Source organism: Patagioenas fasciata, chromosome 5 (genome assembly GCF_037038585.1).
Source record: "Patagioenas fasciata isolate bPatFas1 chromosome 5, bPatFas1.hap1, whole genome shotgun sequence".
Classification (NCBI taxonomy): Eukaryota; Metazoa; Chordata; class Aves; order Columbiformes; family Columbidae; genus Patagioenas; species Patagioenas fasciata.
The window spans coordinates 44,979,041-44,994,225 of NC_092524.1; the positions used below are offsets into that span (position 1 = coordinate 44,979,041).

At 33.9% G+C, this 15,185-nt stretch overlaps 1 protein-coding gene and 1 long non-coding RNA gene across 7 annotated transcripts in view; one reads left to right on the plus strand and one right to left on the minus strand.

Annotated features, from left to right (window-relative positions):
- Nucleotides 1-5,460, minus strand: part of LOC139828112 (uncharacterized) — a 21,879-nt gene extending 16,419 nt beyond the window's left edge. The window contains exons 1-4 of one of the 5 annotated variants that reach the window (XR_011739391.1): nucleotides 5,375-5,460; nucleotides 4,882-4,913; nucleotides 2,064-2,251; nucleotides 1,352-1,411 (exon numbers count right to left, since the gene is read on the minus strand). This is a non-coding gene — a long non-coding RNA (uncharacterized lncRNA). Of the gene's footprint in view, nucleotides 1-1,351; nucleotides 1,412-2,063; nucleotides 2,252-4,845; nucleotides 4,914-5,374 lie in introns of all 5 variants that reach the window. The other 4 variants (XR_011739388.1, XR_011739392.1, XR_011739389.1 and 1 more) reach the window with 4 other exon arrangements.
- Nucleotides 1-15,185, plus strand: part of TTC6 (tetratricopeptide repeat domain 6) — a 68,896-nt gene that overhangs the window by 12,315 nt on the left and 41,396 nt on the right. Inside the window, exons 4-8 of one of the 2 annotated variants that reach the window (XM_071809413.1) lie at nucleotides 1,394-1,524; nucleotides 4,717-4,926; nucleotides 11,404-11,563; nucleotides 12,064-12,168; nucleotides 13,353-13,463. In XM_071809413.1, the coding sequence (XP_071665514.1) occupies nucleotides 1,394-1,524; nucleotides 4,717-4,926; nucleotides 11,404-11,563; nucleotides 12,064-12,168; nucleotides 13,353-13,463 (717 nt within the window). The remainder of the gene's footprint in view (nucleotides 1-1,393; nucleotides 1,525-4,716; nucleotides 4,927-11,403; nucleotides 11,564-12,063; nucleotides 12,169-13,352; nucleotides 13,464-15,185) is intronic. The other variant, XM_071809414.1, reaches the window with a different exon arrangement.

The window sequence follows — 15,185 nt, forward strand, 5'->3', positions numbered from 1 at the left end:
GAACTAAAATAATGCTGAATATATCAGTAAAGAGAGTAAGTGTGTTCAGTTATATTCTGGGATAAATAAAGTATATGAGTGGGGAAAGAAGAGTAAAATCTTATGCTATTGTGATTCATTTAACCAGATATGTGCCTGAAAAATCTTAATTAGAAGGGCATTTGGTCATTACAATTGTATTCTTTGGGTTCCTATGTACTTCCATAAGGCTGACTAGCTCAGTTATTACCATGGTTTATCAGGAAGAGCTGGACAAAGAAAAGGACTTGCTTTTCATAATGAGACAGAATTTTTTTCAAGACAAAGCACTTTAATTTACCCCACTGCGTTGTTCTGTTTCTCTCTTGGTAATGCTATGATTATACTTCTTCATTTTATTTAACATTCTTTGCTGTGTTATGTGTGCAAGCTTTTAAGTGGAGTTCAGACTACTTTCATTGATGGCACTGCCAGTCTGATCTAGGAAGATGCTTAACAGTTTGCAGGAAACAGCTGTGAAATGGTTGAGGTTGGAAGTGACCTCTGGAGGTCATCACAATATGGAAAAAGCAGCACAAGGGTATGGATTCTGAACCTGAGTTTTATGAAACAGATGCAAACACTTTGGCAGCAATGATAACTTCAGTAGTTCCTTTCCCTTGCTCTTTGCTCTTGCTCCTGGATTACAGTGAGCTGCTCCTAGCTAAATTTCTACGTGGTGACACTCTTCAAAGGGAATCAGAGATCTAGATTAATTTCTGGCTTCCTTGCACACTTTTTTTTTACTACTTTTTTCAACAGGGATCAGTCATCTGATCTATATTGCAGTGTGAAAAAAACAACCTTGGCACAACTAAGCAGGTGGTTCTCTAATAAATAGGAATGACCAGCTGTGGGTAGAATTCGTAGGAATTCCTCACATCTGCATTCCTGCTGAAGTTCCCGTATTTATAAACATAACCTTGAAGAAACTTTAATAAAAAGTCATCCTTTAAACAATGTGTATCCGTTTGAATGTCATATAAATATAATACAAATTCTATTTGTGTTCATGCTTTTCTAATAGTTCTGCATAGTAATATTATAATTTTGGTGCTCTTTTTGTTATTATCTTTGTAATATATTGAAATACACTCATACACTATTCAGAAATGCAATTTAGGTAGGGCACACTGGATGTTTTATTTTATCACACCCTTCTGCTTATTCTGTATCCTGAATAGCTGTGGGCACTGCTGCGATCAGTGTAGTGACAAGAGTTCTGAACTACTCTAGTTTAATTGAATTGTGGTTTCTGATGGTCAGAGTTGCTTGTGTGCCATTGCTCCTTGTTCTACTCCAGAGTGGGTGTGAAAATATCCCTGTAACTTACCAGTTTGTGACACTGAATTTGTCTGCTTCATGAACATTTTAGGCTTTGTTCTTGGATGTGCTACAGGTGGAAGGAAAAGCAATATCAAAAATTAAGCCAGATGAAGTTCAGAAGGAGCTACAAGAGGAACATGACTTGCAACAGTCTTTGCCTCCCCAGGCTTCAAATGTCAAGTAATTTTTTAATCTTATTTCATTATTATGAGAAAAAGCTTGGAAAGATATTAAATTCTTAGTGTATAGCATGGTAGATAAGTTTGGTGAAAAAATAATGCCATCCCCTCAACTTTGGATCTGATCACTTGCAATTTCTTATCTAAAGTATAAAGTTTAGTTTGTTATCTCTAGTTTTAATTTGGTATTTATCTCCTTGAAATAGTTCTGATTTACATTTTTTAAAAACCTCAAGAGCCTATTCATTCCTGTTGTATGCAAATGAAACTTCTCTTGACTGCAGCAGAAACTGAAGTTGCTTATGTGTGGGCTGAATTTGTCTGTACAATTCCAAGCATAATCTAATCAAAATAATTAAAAACAAACAATGGAAAATACCACAAATTTAATATCAGCAATGCCAGCTGTAAGTCATCATCTTTAAATAGAGAAGATGTATTAAAAATTCATTAAGTTGAATTTGTATTACATTCAGTGCTTGTCTGAAATTCAGGAGATTTTACATGGAGAGCTATAATTTAAGGACAACTGCTTATTACCTTGCTCTTGTCGTAGGTTGTATCTGTCATTCTGTAGTAGGAGTGGAGATTACAAAATTAGTACAGACCGTGTCATAATTTAGCTGATCCTGTCCCTCCTATGTGAAGTGAGACTCTTCAGTTTAACGGTCTTCACTGCTAATAAGATCTTTATAGGCAGCGATGTTTAGATGTACCATAGGTTGTTTCTTCAAATTTTGTATTGAGAAAAGGAGGGGAAAAAAAAAAAAAAGCAGCAGCTTTAATTATTAGCTTTTGTTGTTCTTAGGGTCTTGAAAGGTCTATTGGATGCAGAAAAGAGCCTTTTTATGGCAGACCTAAAGTTTGTAAATGGATAATACTTTCAATTAAGTAGCTGAGAATAGTCATGGGAAAAGAATGCTTAAGTTTATGAAACAGGCAAATTGGCATTTAAGTGACCCTTTGCATGCCATTGCTTATCTGCATTGCTTAAAGCTCATTTGGTTAGCAAGATTATATATTAAAACAAATAGTGTCAACAGACAATGGGTGTTTTACCTTCAATAAATACTTACTGTCAGATTATCAATGGTGCAGAAACTACACGATTTTCTAAAAAAGCTGTATTTAGTGCATTAAGTGAAGGTAATGTAGGCCACACACATAGTATTGTTTTTTCATGTCCCTTTTTTTTCAAAGAATGATAAATAGTCTGTTTTAGGAGAATGTGTGCTGTAAAAGCATTCACCTTTACCTACATCTTGCCCCAAATATTTCAGTTTACATTCATAAAGCATTCAGTTAGTTCATTCAATTAAATTATAAACTTCTATACAAGAGCAGTAATACTAATGTAATTAAAATAACATTCAAATTGTTTCTATTTTTTTAATTAAGTGACAAAAATTAGAGAAAAATTTCCTAGAGAATGTTAAAATTATTTTGCCTGCCATTGTTTACAGAAATCACTCAAAATATTGTAAGTTCAAAGTTAAATGGTTTGCTATTTTTTTTTTTTTAATTGTTCCTAATTGCATTGCAAAGAAAATGAACTGTGTTAGAGCACCCTGAGATTAACTATTATAAACATTTATGAAGCTTATATACTCTCTAGTGAGTTTAAAAAGTAGTGTGAAATATTACTTTCTAATTTTAAATTAATGTGATCTACTTATTAAAGCACTGATCTTTGATTTCACACTCCAAACCAGTTATTTCCATTTATGCTATAAATGTATTCAATTAGTTAAAAAAACCCTTATCCTTTGCATTGAATGGGGTTGCTGTAAGCATGCCTTAAATCCTCATCAGTCTCATGTATTGTGCGACTGAGTTGCTTTTCAAACTGGATATTTAATTTTTATATTCAGTTTCCACATTTTATTTTTTAACTTTGCCCCTGGTCTCTTTTAGGCAAAAATGCCACTGCTTTCAGTAGAGACTTTGGAGTGTACGGTCTGATGAAACATAACTAGGCTCTTTTCTATATATGAAAGCTGTATGGCTTTAAAAAAAAAAAAAAAGTTGAGCAACTTTAATTAAAATAAAAAGACTTAGTGACAATCTTTCTTGTTTAGTTTTCATGTGCCTATAAACTTAGGGGCTCAAGCAATATTAATGTAATGGAGATATCTCTGGTGTTTTTTTCTTTTTGTGTGATTTTTATATTTTACTTTTTTGCTGTTATTTTTCAGAAAATTTAAGCAAGTATGAAACAGAATTTTTTAACTTGAATATGTATTGCATGGTAAATGAATCTTGTGTATTTTCTTACTTCATTTTGCATAAACTGTAGTTTTCAGTAAAATAAAAAACCCAAGTTGTTGAAGATGTCATTGTCTCAGGAGAACCTCAAAAAATAGTTAAACCTAAAAACTCTTCAGTGTAATTTTGAAGTGGAATTTTAACCATTTTAATTTGGGATTTTGTCTTAAAGTATGGAGGCACTTGTGAGATTTAATTAGAAGCAGCATATGTTTGAGTAGTCAGTTTTGAGATTTTTACATCTCAGACATTTTCTGCTCTTCATGTTGTAACTGTCTGGACGTTAGACATTTATTAACTTTGTAGAGTTCATACAGTAGCCAGAAACCATTTTTAGAATTTGATCCATGGCCTGTGGAAGTCAATAGACTTTTATCACCTTCAGTACAACTTAGATTGGAGGACTAAATGGTAGAATTTTTAGTTATTAACTTTTCGAAGATAGTAAAAGACCTCGTGTTTCCTCAAAAATCAACAGCTGAATTGGAAAAGCTAAGAAGAAGTTCAAGTGATAGCATATCATAAAACTAATTCAAAGTTTTAAAGGTATTTAAGAAGGTACTTCATCGTGGGAGAGAATTCGCAGATGAATGTACATGTAACATTTTAACATAACATTTATTCACATACCCAGTTTAAGCTGTAAATCATCATTACTTGGTTTAAGTTTTCAGTGCAGCAAGTGAAAGCTCTACTTGAGTTGGAAAAGCACTTATTTTTTACTTTAAAATTATTACTAACATTTTAGCGTTTACCTGTCTTTCTTTTCTAAATAAGATAATCTCTACTTTTAGTAGAAATTACCGGGCACTGAATACCAAGTATTACACAAGCAATTAATGTTACAATGTAGTATTTGATAAACTACGTACTTTAGAATATAGAGAATGGATATTAAGATTCTTGATTTCTTTGTTTTCCTTTCTAGAGGTCAAGATTATCCAGGCATTCATCATCTATGTACTACTTTTCCTGGTTTTATATTGCCTCCTTATTTACAACTGGTTTCTAGAATTTATCATACTTTTGACAGAAGAGGTCACAATATCTTACTTACAGCAGAGGACTTGGATAATAAGGAGGAAGGACCAACCTGTTCCAAGTATATTAATTTGAAAGAGCAAGCTGAAAAGAAAAGGTATGAACTTATTTCCAGAGTTACTCTGATGTAGTTACTTTTTTAAGTTAAAAGATTATATGTTGAGAAATAACTTTCATGATGCTTCAGTATTTAGCAGTTTCAAAGAAGGAGCAAAGAAAAAGTTTGGAAAAAATTGCCGTATTTGGTAGGTGTGTTTTAAAATAATTAGAACAAGGGTATGAAAAGTCTTGTATTTTGCATAAAATGTATAGAGTGTTGTTTGCTTTTAAAAATAAATTACATTTTGTAGACGTATTTTAAGTTATATGTCACAGTTTAAGTTATAAATACATGAATTTTTATACTTCATTCTACTTATGAAAGGTCCCATTGAAATAACCAGAAATACTGAGCAAATAGAGTAGGCTTTCTGTGAATGCAAAATTCTACAATAAAAGGTTTAAAGTGCACACCCACTAGCCCCTTATCACAGAGACAATCTTACCTCAATCCTGATTCTACAAGCACTTAGGAACAAGCATAACTTCAAGTAATTGAGTGTAGTTCTGTTGAGCTCAACACGTACAAAGTTAAGCACATACAGAACTGGGACCTAGATAAACTTGCAGTCAGGAGTATTCATTGCCTATGTAAAAGGTAGTCATGTGATAACTGCAGGATCCTGCATCTTTAAAGAATGAGGAGCTGAAGTAGAACAAAATGCAAGATAGTTAATTTTTCTGAGATTGATGCAACATGTAACAAGATGTGTCAAAAAACATAAGTCTGTAAGAAGTAATGAGGAAATGTAAATGGATTTTAGAATAAGCCTACTCAGTTTTATCATGTTATTATTTTACCAGTTTGTATATTTGATAGTAGTAAATTCCTAAATATTTTTAAACATGTTTTGCGCTAAAATAAGGTGCATAAGAATGAATATGAAGCATATTATTTTTTCATTGCTTATTACTTTGGTTGCATTTTTGCTTTCTTGTGCCTTTCTATTTTTTATAGTAATGTCAAAAAAATCAGAATTGGAGCCTTGATACTCTCAAGTTTTTCGTGATGTTTTTTCAGACTTTACAGTTTGCTACTTACAGTTTCTGTGTTTCACCAGCTCCAGAAATATAAAATTATTGCTTATAAAGTCTGTAGTGATCTAAAGAATGGTAGAGTGGTAAATAAGGATAAGGTTAGGTCAGTTTTACAGGGCAATTTGTGTAGCTTGTTAACTCGATCTCACTTGAAAAACATGTGTTTTAGTGCAGCCAAATGCAAGGTCATAAGGATAAGAATAGGGATTTAGGGTCATCCTTTGTAGGAAGGGAGATTGTATCCTGAAAAGCAGTAACTCTGAAAGGAGCTTTACAGTCGTGAAAGATAAGCAACAGAAGATGCCTGTGTAATACTCTCTGAACTTTAAATTAAACATTTTTACCTTAAAATAAAGGAGGTGAGACATTAGAAATAATATAGGAAAAAAGTTTTGGAATTAGAAATATTATACAGAGCCTTTCTGTTCCAGATAAGTGCTCTAACAAGTGAGATAGTCATGTCACCACTTGTTCTCTCTCTGGGCTGCATGACTTTTGCATTCTTTTCTGCTCAACAGCACAACTTCCTGCACCCAGAATGGTCAAGTAATCTAATGGTGAGTGAAGTTTGAATCCTCAGATAAGCAACGAATTCTCATTTCCTGGCTCTGTGCTTCAATAATGAATTATCATAAAGAGGTGGAAGTCACGACTCTGCTTTTTTTCCTGTCTTATAAAAGAAAAAAAAAAATCACTTTGCTCTTCCTTGAAAGAGTGGACACATCCACCCTTAGAAGAGGGCTCCATGTTCTGGATTTGAAATGGAGGGAAATTTTTACCTGCAGCCCTTGAAACATCTTAAAGCTCTAGAGAGGGGCAACAGATTTCCCATTGGTTAAATCTGTGATTATTCTTCCATATGAAGGTTTCTAGAAATGTTGTACATTTAATGCACTTAAGAGAGTGTTCCAAGTATCATTCTAGGAGAGCAAGCAGAAGTGTCGATTCCTGTATGCCATCTTTATCTTGAATACCAGTTCTGTATTAAAGAGGTTTTAAAATATCCTTATGTTGGTTTCAAGCAAGAGGTATAGAATTGATTTGAACATTTACCTGCATGGTAGTTTCTGGTGCAAGGGGCTGAATTTCCTAAATGAAAACACAACAGACCCAGTAGCTGAGGTTTCAGTCTAGACAAACTGAGAGTAGCAGTAAGATTTCAATGTATAGCAATGAGAGTAGCAGCTTCTGAAATTGTCTATTACTTACAGCCTTTAAGTCAAAACTGGATTTCTTTCTGAGGTATATCCTGAGTTTCACCCAGCAAATTGTAAGCTTGATGCAGGAACACTTATGAAGTTTTATTATTGGTATTACTTAGAAGGTCAGGTTGGGTAACCATGATGTTTCTTTCTGACCTTAATATATGAATTCGTAAATTGTTTTATGAAAGTTTTTAGTCATTGAGTTCTTTTGATGTAGTTTACCCTAACCATCAAGATGGCATTATTTCAGGGTACAGGATTAGACCCTGATGTTTTCCTGAGGTTTTTATGAGCTTCTACTTCTGTCAGGAATTTGAGTAGCATATGAATATCATTCATGGCCATAATTGGAGTGCTTGCTTTTGATTCAGCAGCATTTTCTGGCTGTTGGACCTATACAGACAGAGAGAATATGAGGACTCAGTGAGAAAAAGGACATTGATCAGCACTGTAAGCAATGGTTTCAGCATACCAGTAGCCCAGCTATTAACTATTTTGTGGGTTATGGTGGAAGAGGATTTAAGGAAATTCTGAGAGAATAAATTGATTGCTGTAATGACCTTTTCTCAGATCTGGGATGCAACATGAGAGTAGGCAAGAAGATGTTCAAAAAGGAAAAAAGCCCAACCCTAGGAAGTCAGTGATGTCATTAGAAGTCACAAAAATAGAAGTTATCACTTTACTGATCAAGACGTGACTAAAAATGAAAGGCAGTGAAGACTTTGAAAGCTGAGGAGCATTTTATATTTGAACAAGCCTCTTTTTTCCTATTATTAATACTTCAAAGAATGGGATAACATTCAAAGCAAGCAACTATGATCTTTGCAGTAGCGCTTCGAATGAATGTGAACAGGACAAGGTGATGCTTGTCCAGGCTAAAGAAACAGATGCTGCAGCAAGTGAGATATGAAATTAGACACCAGACTAACTTTGTAGAGAGATTAGAAAAATATTTTAATTTTAGAATGTTGTGAATGATACCTGTGCTCTGAGTCTGTGTGAATGATTGGATACTAGCTGTACTCATGAAGAAAAAAAGTAGTGAGGAGGCCATGAAGGTTGAGAAGATCCTTGTCTTTCAGCCTTGCTGACCTAGCACTGGCAGCTTGACATCCTTAAGAAGTGAGATCATCTGATATTTTTGTTGTTGCAGAACAAAGTGATGAATCACACTCTGATTCATTACTATGGAGAAGGAACCTGTACATGGTCTTTGACTAGAACATTCCTAGGCAGAGAAGAGAAGAGAAGAGAAGAGAAGAGAACCCCTTGAAATACTCAGAAAGCTGGATGAATTGTAGAAGCTATAGGAGGATAGGATATGAAAGACTATGCTTTGGTTTTCAAGAAGTAGCCAACAGGTTGAGGAAATCGGCAGTGAGTCTGAGCTTTATGAATCAGTAGAAATTTTTGGGAAGGAATTTTTAAACTGAGAGCTACCTTTCCCAGAGAAGAAGAGAATTAAAGTTTAAAAAGAAGCCCTTACTGAAATTCCTTGCCGAATTAGTTTAATCCCCAAAGTCTAAATTCTTTGGAGCACTGCCATCTAGTGGCATCATTTACCATCATCTTCTGGTTCTAATTTTTAAAACTGGTTGCCTTATGTGAGCCTTAAAGATCAAAGGTATCATTTACCTGACACTAATTTAGGTCCATTGAAGCTGTTCACATTTTGTCACTGACCAGTTCCCCGCATTTAGCTGATTTTACAAATGCAGGCGACCTATGTGGGGGTAAGAATGGTTTCTGTGTAGTGGATAAGAAAATGGAATTTGTCAACTGTTGAAATAGCAATATATATATATATATATATATTTTTTTTTTTTTTTTTTGCACTAGTTCTGAGTTCTTCTGTGAAAGAATCATGTCTGACTGTAACAAAGTTCAAAGTAGCCTACAGTGGTAGGAGTTTAAGGTAGAGCAGTTTAATAAAGCAACAATTTTCTTTAAAGTCATGTCTTCACTGTGAAAAATATCCACAGGCTTAAAAATTTATAGAACTTTTCATTCACATCTGCAAAAATTGTCATGTGGAGCAGGGTGTATTGATTTATCAAGATGTAAATTTCCAAGGTCAGTTACAACTCTCTTCTGGGACTGACTGTATAAGTTCATTTCATCAGATAGCAAAGGTGCCTTGCTTTGCTCTCATGTTTAATTTTGGCACACTTTGTAGGCATCTGTTATCCAAGAGTTAAAAAAGCTACGTTTTTAGCCATGAAGAGAAGTATTAAGCTAAATATCTTTTTATGAAGGTTATATATAGATAGTCAAACCTGTTCCTGGCAGATATCCTACAAACATCTTAATGGGATTTGTAGCTTCATGTTATGCTTGCTAAGGTTCCTTCAGGCAGGAGTGCCTGCATCTTACTGAGACATTCTGATTTTACATTTTTTTACCAGCAAATGGAAACAGAATATTATTAGATCAGTATTATTATTACTCGAGCTTTTCTCCATGTTGTTTTTCTCTTCCAGAAATGAAAAGTCTGAATGTTGTTTTGCATTAACTCATAGTTGATTGCTTAGTATAAACTCCTTTAATTGAGAACTATTTATGACAGAAGTGCGCCGAAGGAGGGATAGCTCTTTTTACATTGTTCACTTAAAACACTTGTAACTGACAGATGCTAAGGAATATTTGATTGTTTGATACCTTTCTGTATCTTGTACAACTTCACTTGACATTCCTTTTCTGCAGACACTCACCTTGAAGAGTCACAACCACCAAATATTTAGATGTAAAGAAAAACTAGGAAGGCCAAACACTTGTCAAAAGTTAGGTTTTCGGTTCTTGTTTTTCTTCATCTTTTGTCAAAGCTTCCACTTGAAGAAAGGAACATTCCAGAAAGAGTTCAAGAACTACTCCCAGATCTATAATCTTTCTCTCTGTGTAAGAAGTACAGCTTCTGGGTTGGTGCTACATTTTAAGGATTCCTTTTTAACATCCAAATGTACTTCAGAAGGCATTGTTTGCTAATCAAATGGCTGGTTCCCAGTTTTGTTAAGACCCCCCCATTTACACAGCATTCTGATAATTTAAATAGGTCTTAAAGTGCAAATTGCATTTAACATAAATGAGAATGAAGTCCACTATAGCAGATACAAATCTGACAGTGAAATTGCAAGTAACAGAACTTACATATTTTAGTTCCATGAATGCATGAAGAAACTTCATTATTAGTGTTTGCAGAAAAACTACCCCACACCTGACTAACACCAGTAGATGTCAGTGTTGGCATATACCAATGTGATAGTGTGTTGAGTAAAGTAAAATGTTGCATGTAATGTGCATTTTAATTTACATACATATATGGATACCTGAATATATGAAATTGAGAATTTTTTCTTGTTCTTTTGTGTGTATATATATATATATTTTTTTTTAATAATATATTTCACCATTTATTTCATTCCGTGCTTGTAATTTCTAGTACAGTAAGAACTAGATGAGTGAGAACTTGGGTAATTCCACTATAAAAAAAGCTACAAGAAGAATAACAAAAATATAAATGTAATTTCTACTCTCTATCAAATAACAATATTCATTATGATTTTATATATATCTGTGTATCTGCACATGCATATATAAACATACTAATGAGTTACTGTGTCATGTAAAAGTGTTCACTGTTTTTGGAAACTGAAACTGTAGATAGATAGGAAATTGGGAAGTATAATTACTTCAAACAACAACTTTGTAAAGTGAAATATTCCTCTTGTGAGTTGTTTGCCATTGGTAGATTTATTTTTAAAAAAGGCAAACAAAAAATAATCAGAAACCAGTCCTCAAGTAACCACAAAGGTGCTGTTCAAAACCAGCCAGACATTCCTGCTGAAATCAGTTCTCTTTGGCACTTAAGTGTATCTGACTGTAAGCACAGCACTTGAGTGGTGTATTTGCCATGCATGAAGTTATGCACGTAATGTGTTTCATACTAATTTAGAGCTTATAGCTACACTTTTCTTGTGACTTCTCTGATATACACCATACACCTGATCATGAAAGTCATTGTAAAATTATTTGGTGTGTGACTACAGAAATTACAAGTTTGGTGCTAGGTTTCATTGTATATTAAGTCATTTCAATATTTAGGAAAAAATTTTATCCATTATTCATTTCTAATTTGATCTAAATTCTACCTATTTGTCTTTAATAACCAAGCTATTTTTGTGTTGTTAATACCTGACATAATCAGAGTAATTGATTCATCTTCTGTGTTACTGCAGAATTTGTTATGAAGGAGTTCCTATTTCAGAGCAATTCCAGAATAATCGGACAGATGGGATTCACTTTCTTCCTCCTCATACATCAAAAAGTCTAATTGAATGCCAAAAAGTAACTGAATATTGTCTTAAAAAGCCACAATTGCAACTATTAGGAGAGAAAGTAAGAAATAATTTTAATAAATGTGTGCTGTATGTGCATTATCATGCAAATGAAGACAAAAAACTGGGGGGAAAAGGTGTATTTTTCTTTTTTTTTTTTTCAGTTGTGTCATGCAACAAAAGAACAGAACACCTTGGAAATAAAGTTCTGCTGATTTTTCAGCATTTTACAGTATGCAATGTAAAAATGGATGTGGAGTTTTTAATCAATGGGGAGTGTTGTTCTGAAAGTCATGTCTCAGTTCCTAATTCCTTTGCTGAAGTAATAAAATATGCTAATGTGCTAATTAATAACAAAAAGTACCAACACTAAAAGAACAAACTAGGTACTTCATTCAGGCTGTGGAGCCCTATACCTCTCATTGTATTCTGTAGGGTTGTTTTTGACAAAATCATGTTTAGCAAAAAATGGCAGTTTATCTCCTAATAGTTCAGATTCAGTACAGATGTTTATAAACTGGTTTTATGTTAGCTGATAACTGAATTGTATTGATTTTGAAGGTTTCCATTTATCCAGAAGCTTTAAAAAAGTTTTGGGGTCCGGCTCCTCCAAAATTCTCTGCTCCAATTTCTTCCTTGAAGGAAATTTTATTTCCTACATATGAGGTAAATATATTAAATGTATTTTAGTGTTCCCATCTTTTGCAGAAATACATGTATTTTTCTAACATTATATTTGTTAACTTTAATAGTTGTATATTAGGCTAGTAATTAAAACCTTTTTTTATTATAAGCACTGTATATACGTCATTGTACAATTTATAATAATAGGTATTGAATACTATTGTTTAATTTCATTTTCCACAATAATAAAATTTCTGGTAGTAATTATTCTTAATTGCCAGTTGCTATTATGTTGTCTTCCTTAAAGTGTTTACATTTATGTTGAAAACTGCTTTTGCATTGATTTTCTTCTACTATGCTATGCTGGCAGTGATTTCTATTAAAACACAACAAAATATTTCTTATGTGCAACAAAGTTGATTTTAGAAAATGTCAATGTTTTTGAGTTTTGAAATGTTTTGAATGTAAAATCTCCACTGTCATTACATTACTGTGAGAGATGAGCCATTCACGTAAAATGGCAGACCTATTGTATGCATCTTTATATGGCAAAGGTTACAGAGAAAGTAGAGTTTCACATCCAGTTCACACTCCTGTGCAAGAAATAAGGCACACTTAAGTGTAGATTAATTGACAGCAAGAATAAACCTGACATAGTTCCCCATCTCCTGGCCTTACTATGAACAAATTGGGAGCTGTGTTCTTGTTACGATAAAGACTCCTGTGACCTGACATAAATTACCAAAGCTAAAAACTTTAGAGAATTGGGTAGCAATAATCAGTTTCCTCAGGTTTCTGCCCCTCTGTGCACCATATAGTGTGGGGGACTACTGTGGGTCTGTGGATTCCCTGATGGAGTAGCAAATTAGCCAATGATGTGTTACTATTGCAGCCTGTAACCAATAGCAAAAAGACACTTGAACTGGTAAAGACTATATAAAAAAGTGTTTGTGGCAATAAAAGGAGACTGCTGTTTGTACAGAAAGGCTTGGTCTATGTCATTTGTCTGTCTCAACAGCGACAATGTTGTTTTTGATGACTTTAAAGAACGCGCTCCATCAGAAACACAGCATAAATGGCTTCTGTGATGTTGATCTTCATCATCATAAACCTTTAGCTCAAATATGTTTGAGGCTTTATTTATTTATCTTTTACTATGTTTTCTATAGCTGACTAAAATAATACTATTGCACATATTAAAATGTGCAAATATATTAATATTTCAGAGCAGTACTATTGAGGACATTGTATCTGAGGACTTTTTCACTGATTATAAAGAAGAAGAAGAAGAGTTAAAAGTTGAGCAAGACGTTCACGATTTCTGTGATTATAGACTGGTGTGTATTACAGTAGAAATTTTTAAATATAACATTAAAAATAAAGCTTAGCAAAACTACTCACAGTTTGAAGATCTAGTCATAAGAGAAAAAATTTCTGCAAGTTGACTTCTAGAAACAATTTTATGTTAGGTATTGTTCATTTTTTAATAGTTAGAAAATGCTAACTCTGACTTTTTGAAATGTGAAATTGCATATTTTAAAGATGCTTCTTATTTTGCACTATTATAGCACTAGGTGATGATTTAGGGGAGGGTCTGTGATATAAATAACAGGTTTTGGGTAATATGACATGTCTCAGTGGAGCGGTGTTCTGGATGTTCTACTATGCCCAGACATTTAAAAATCTGAAAGAGTCAAGAAGCAGAATAGGGGGAAAAGGATGTTTCAAAGTGTGTGCATTTTTTAGTCTAGAATTTTTCTGTATGTAATATTAAAGGATAGGCAAATAATTCTGTGCAGATGACTTGCAAGTGCAAGATTGAAGTGGGGGTCTAAGCTGCACTGTGGGTCTTTCTATTTACAAAATCCTGACTAACTCAAATAACATTGATCTAGTTTGTGGAGGCAATGTAGGAAATAGGAGCTGTAGGCTCCACAGAGAACCTTATGTGCCTCATGATGGTGTTCAGTGGTACGTGTTTATATAGGTTTAACTAGTCCAAGTGAATAGATTCGAGAGATGGAAGTGGGTAAAAGCTTACCCAAGTGCCATGGGAAGTAAGCTGAAAATTTTTCTTTACCAGAGAATTTGAGGTACAACTGAGTGTTACGATAGCTAAATCACAGCTGAAACCTTGGAACTGGCCAGTGCTGTTGCTGGGACCTCAGCTGGAACTGAGGAAAACTAATGCATGAGTGGATGTATTCACAGCCAGAAATGGGCAAACTGAGGCTAGCGTATTATTACTGCAGCTGAGCTCTCACATATGATTTAGTGTTTGGATGCACTGTTTTATATTAAAATTTAGGACTCTCATCTGCAAGTTTGGACTATTAGAGCAGTTAACATCTTCTGGGTAGTGTGTTTCCTATTTGAAGGTGAAACATACTGTTCAAGACGTGCTTGCTTTTGTCCTTGAAAAAAGCTTCTTCCATAGTGACTATAGCTATCTGAGAATATGTCATTCAAGATTATGTGACTTGTAGATGACATGGAAGTGGAACAAAAAGATAAATTCGACTATGATAAAGGAACACTTGCTGGTTTGAACATTTCTTGCAGGAGTTGGCTAGAAGTAGTGGGGAGAATCTTATTTGGTCTGTCAAAAGGGAAGAATTCTGCAATCAGCTTTGCAGAATGTCCAACATCCTCTGGCAGCAGCAAATGAAAATAGTTATTTTGTGCTTGGCTAAAAACTATTTGGAATTTTGTATCATGTTAGACTCCAGGCACAAAGAGGTTATGGCTGTATATGTAACTATAAACTGGTTTGGAATTGTCCAGCTAGAGTGCTAGTATTCCTTTGCCTACAGGTTGAATGGGCCATTAGATATAATAATTGGAAGTAATAAAGTCTGCAGTTATTAAAATATTATATTTTATTCCATATTTACTTGTCGACTTATTGGGAACATGTCTTAGTGAAAAAGAAAACTATTGCTATGGTACAAGTAGGTCTGTTAACAAAACCAATTAGAATCAGATGAAGCACATACAGATGCTCAGGAAGAACTACTATTCTTATTGGAATCTATGATCATGGTGATGTTATGTGGCCA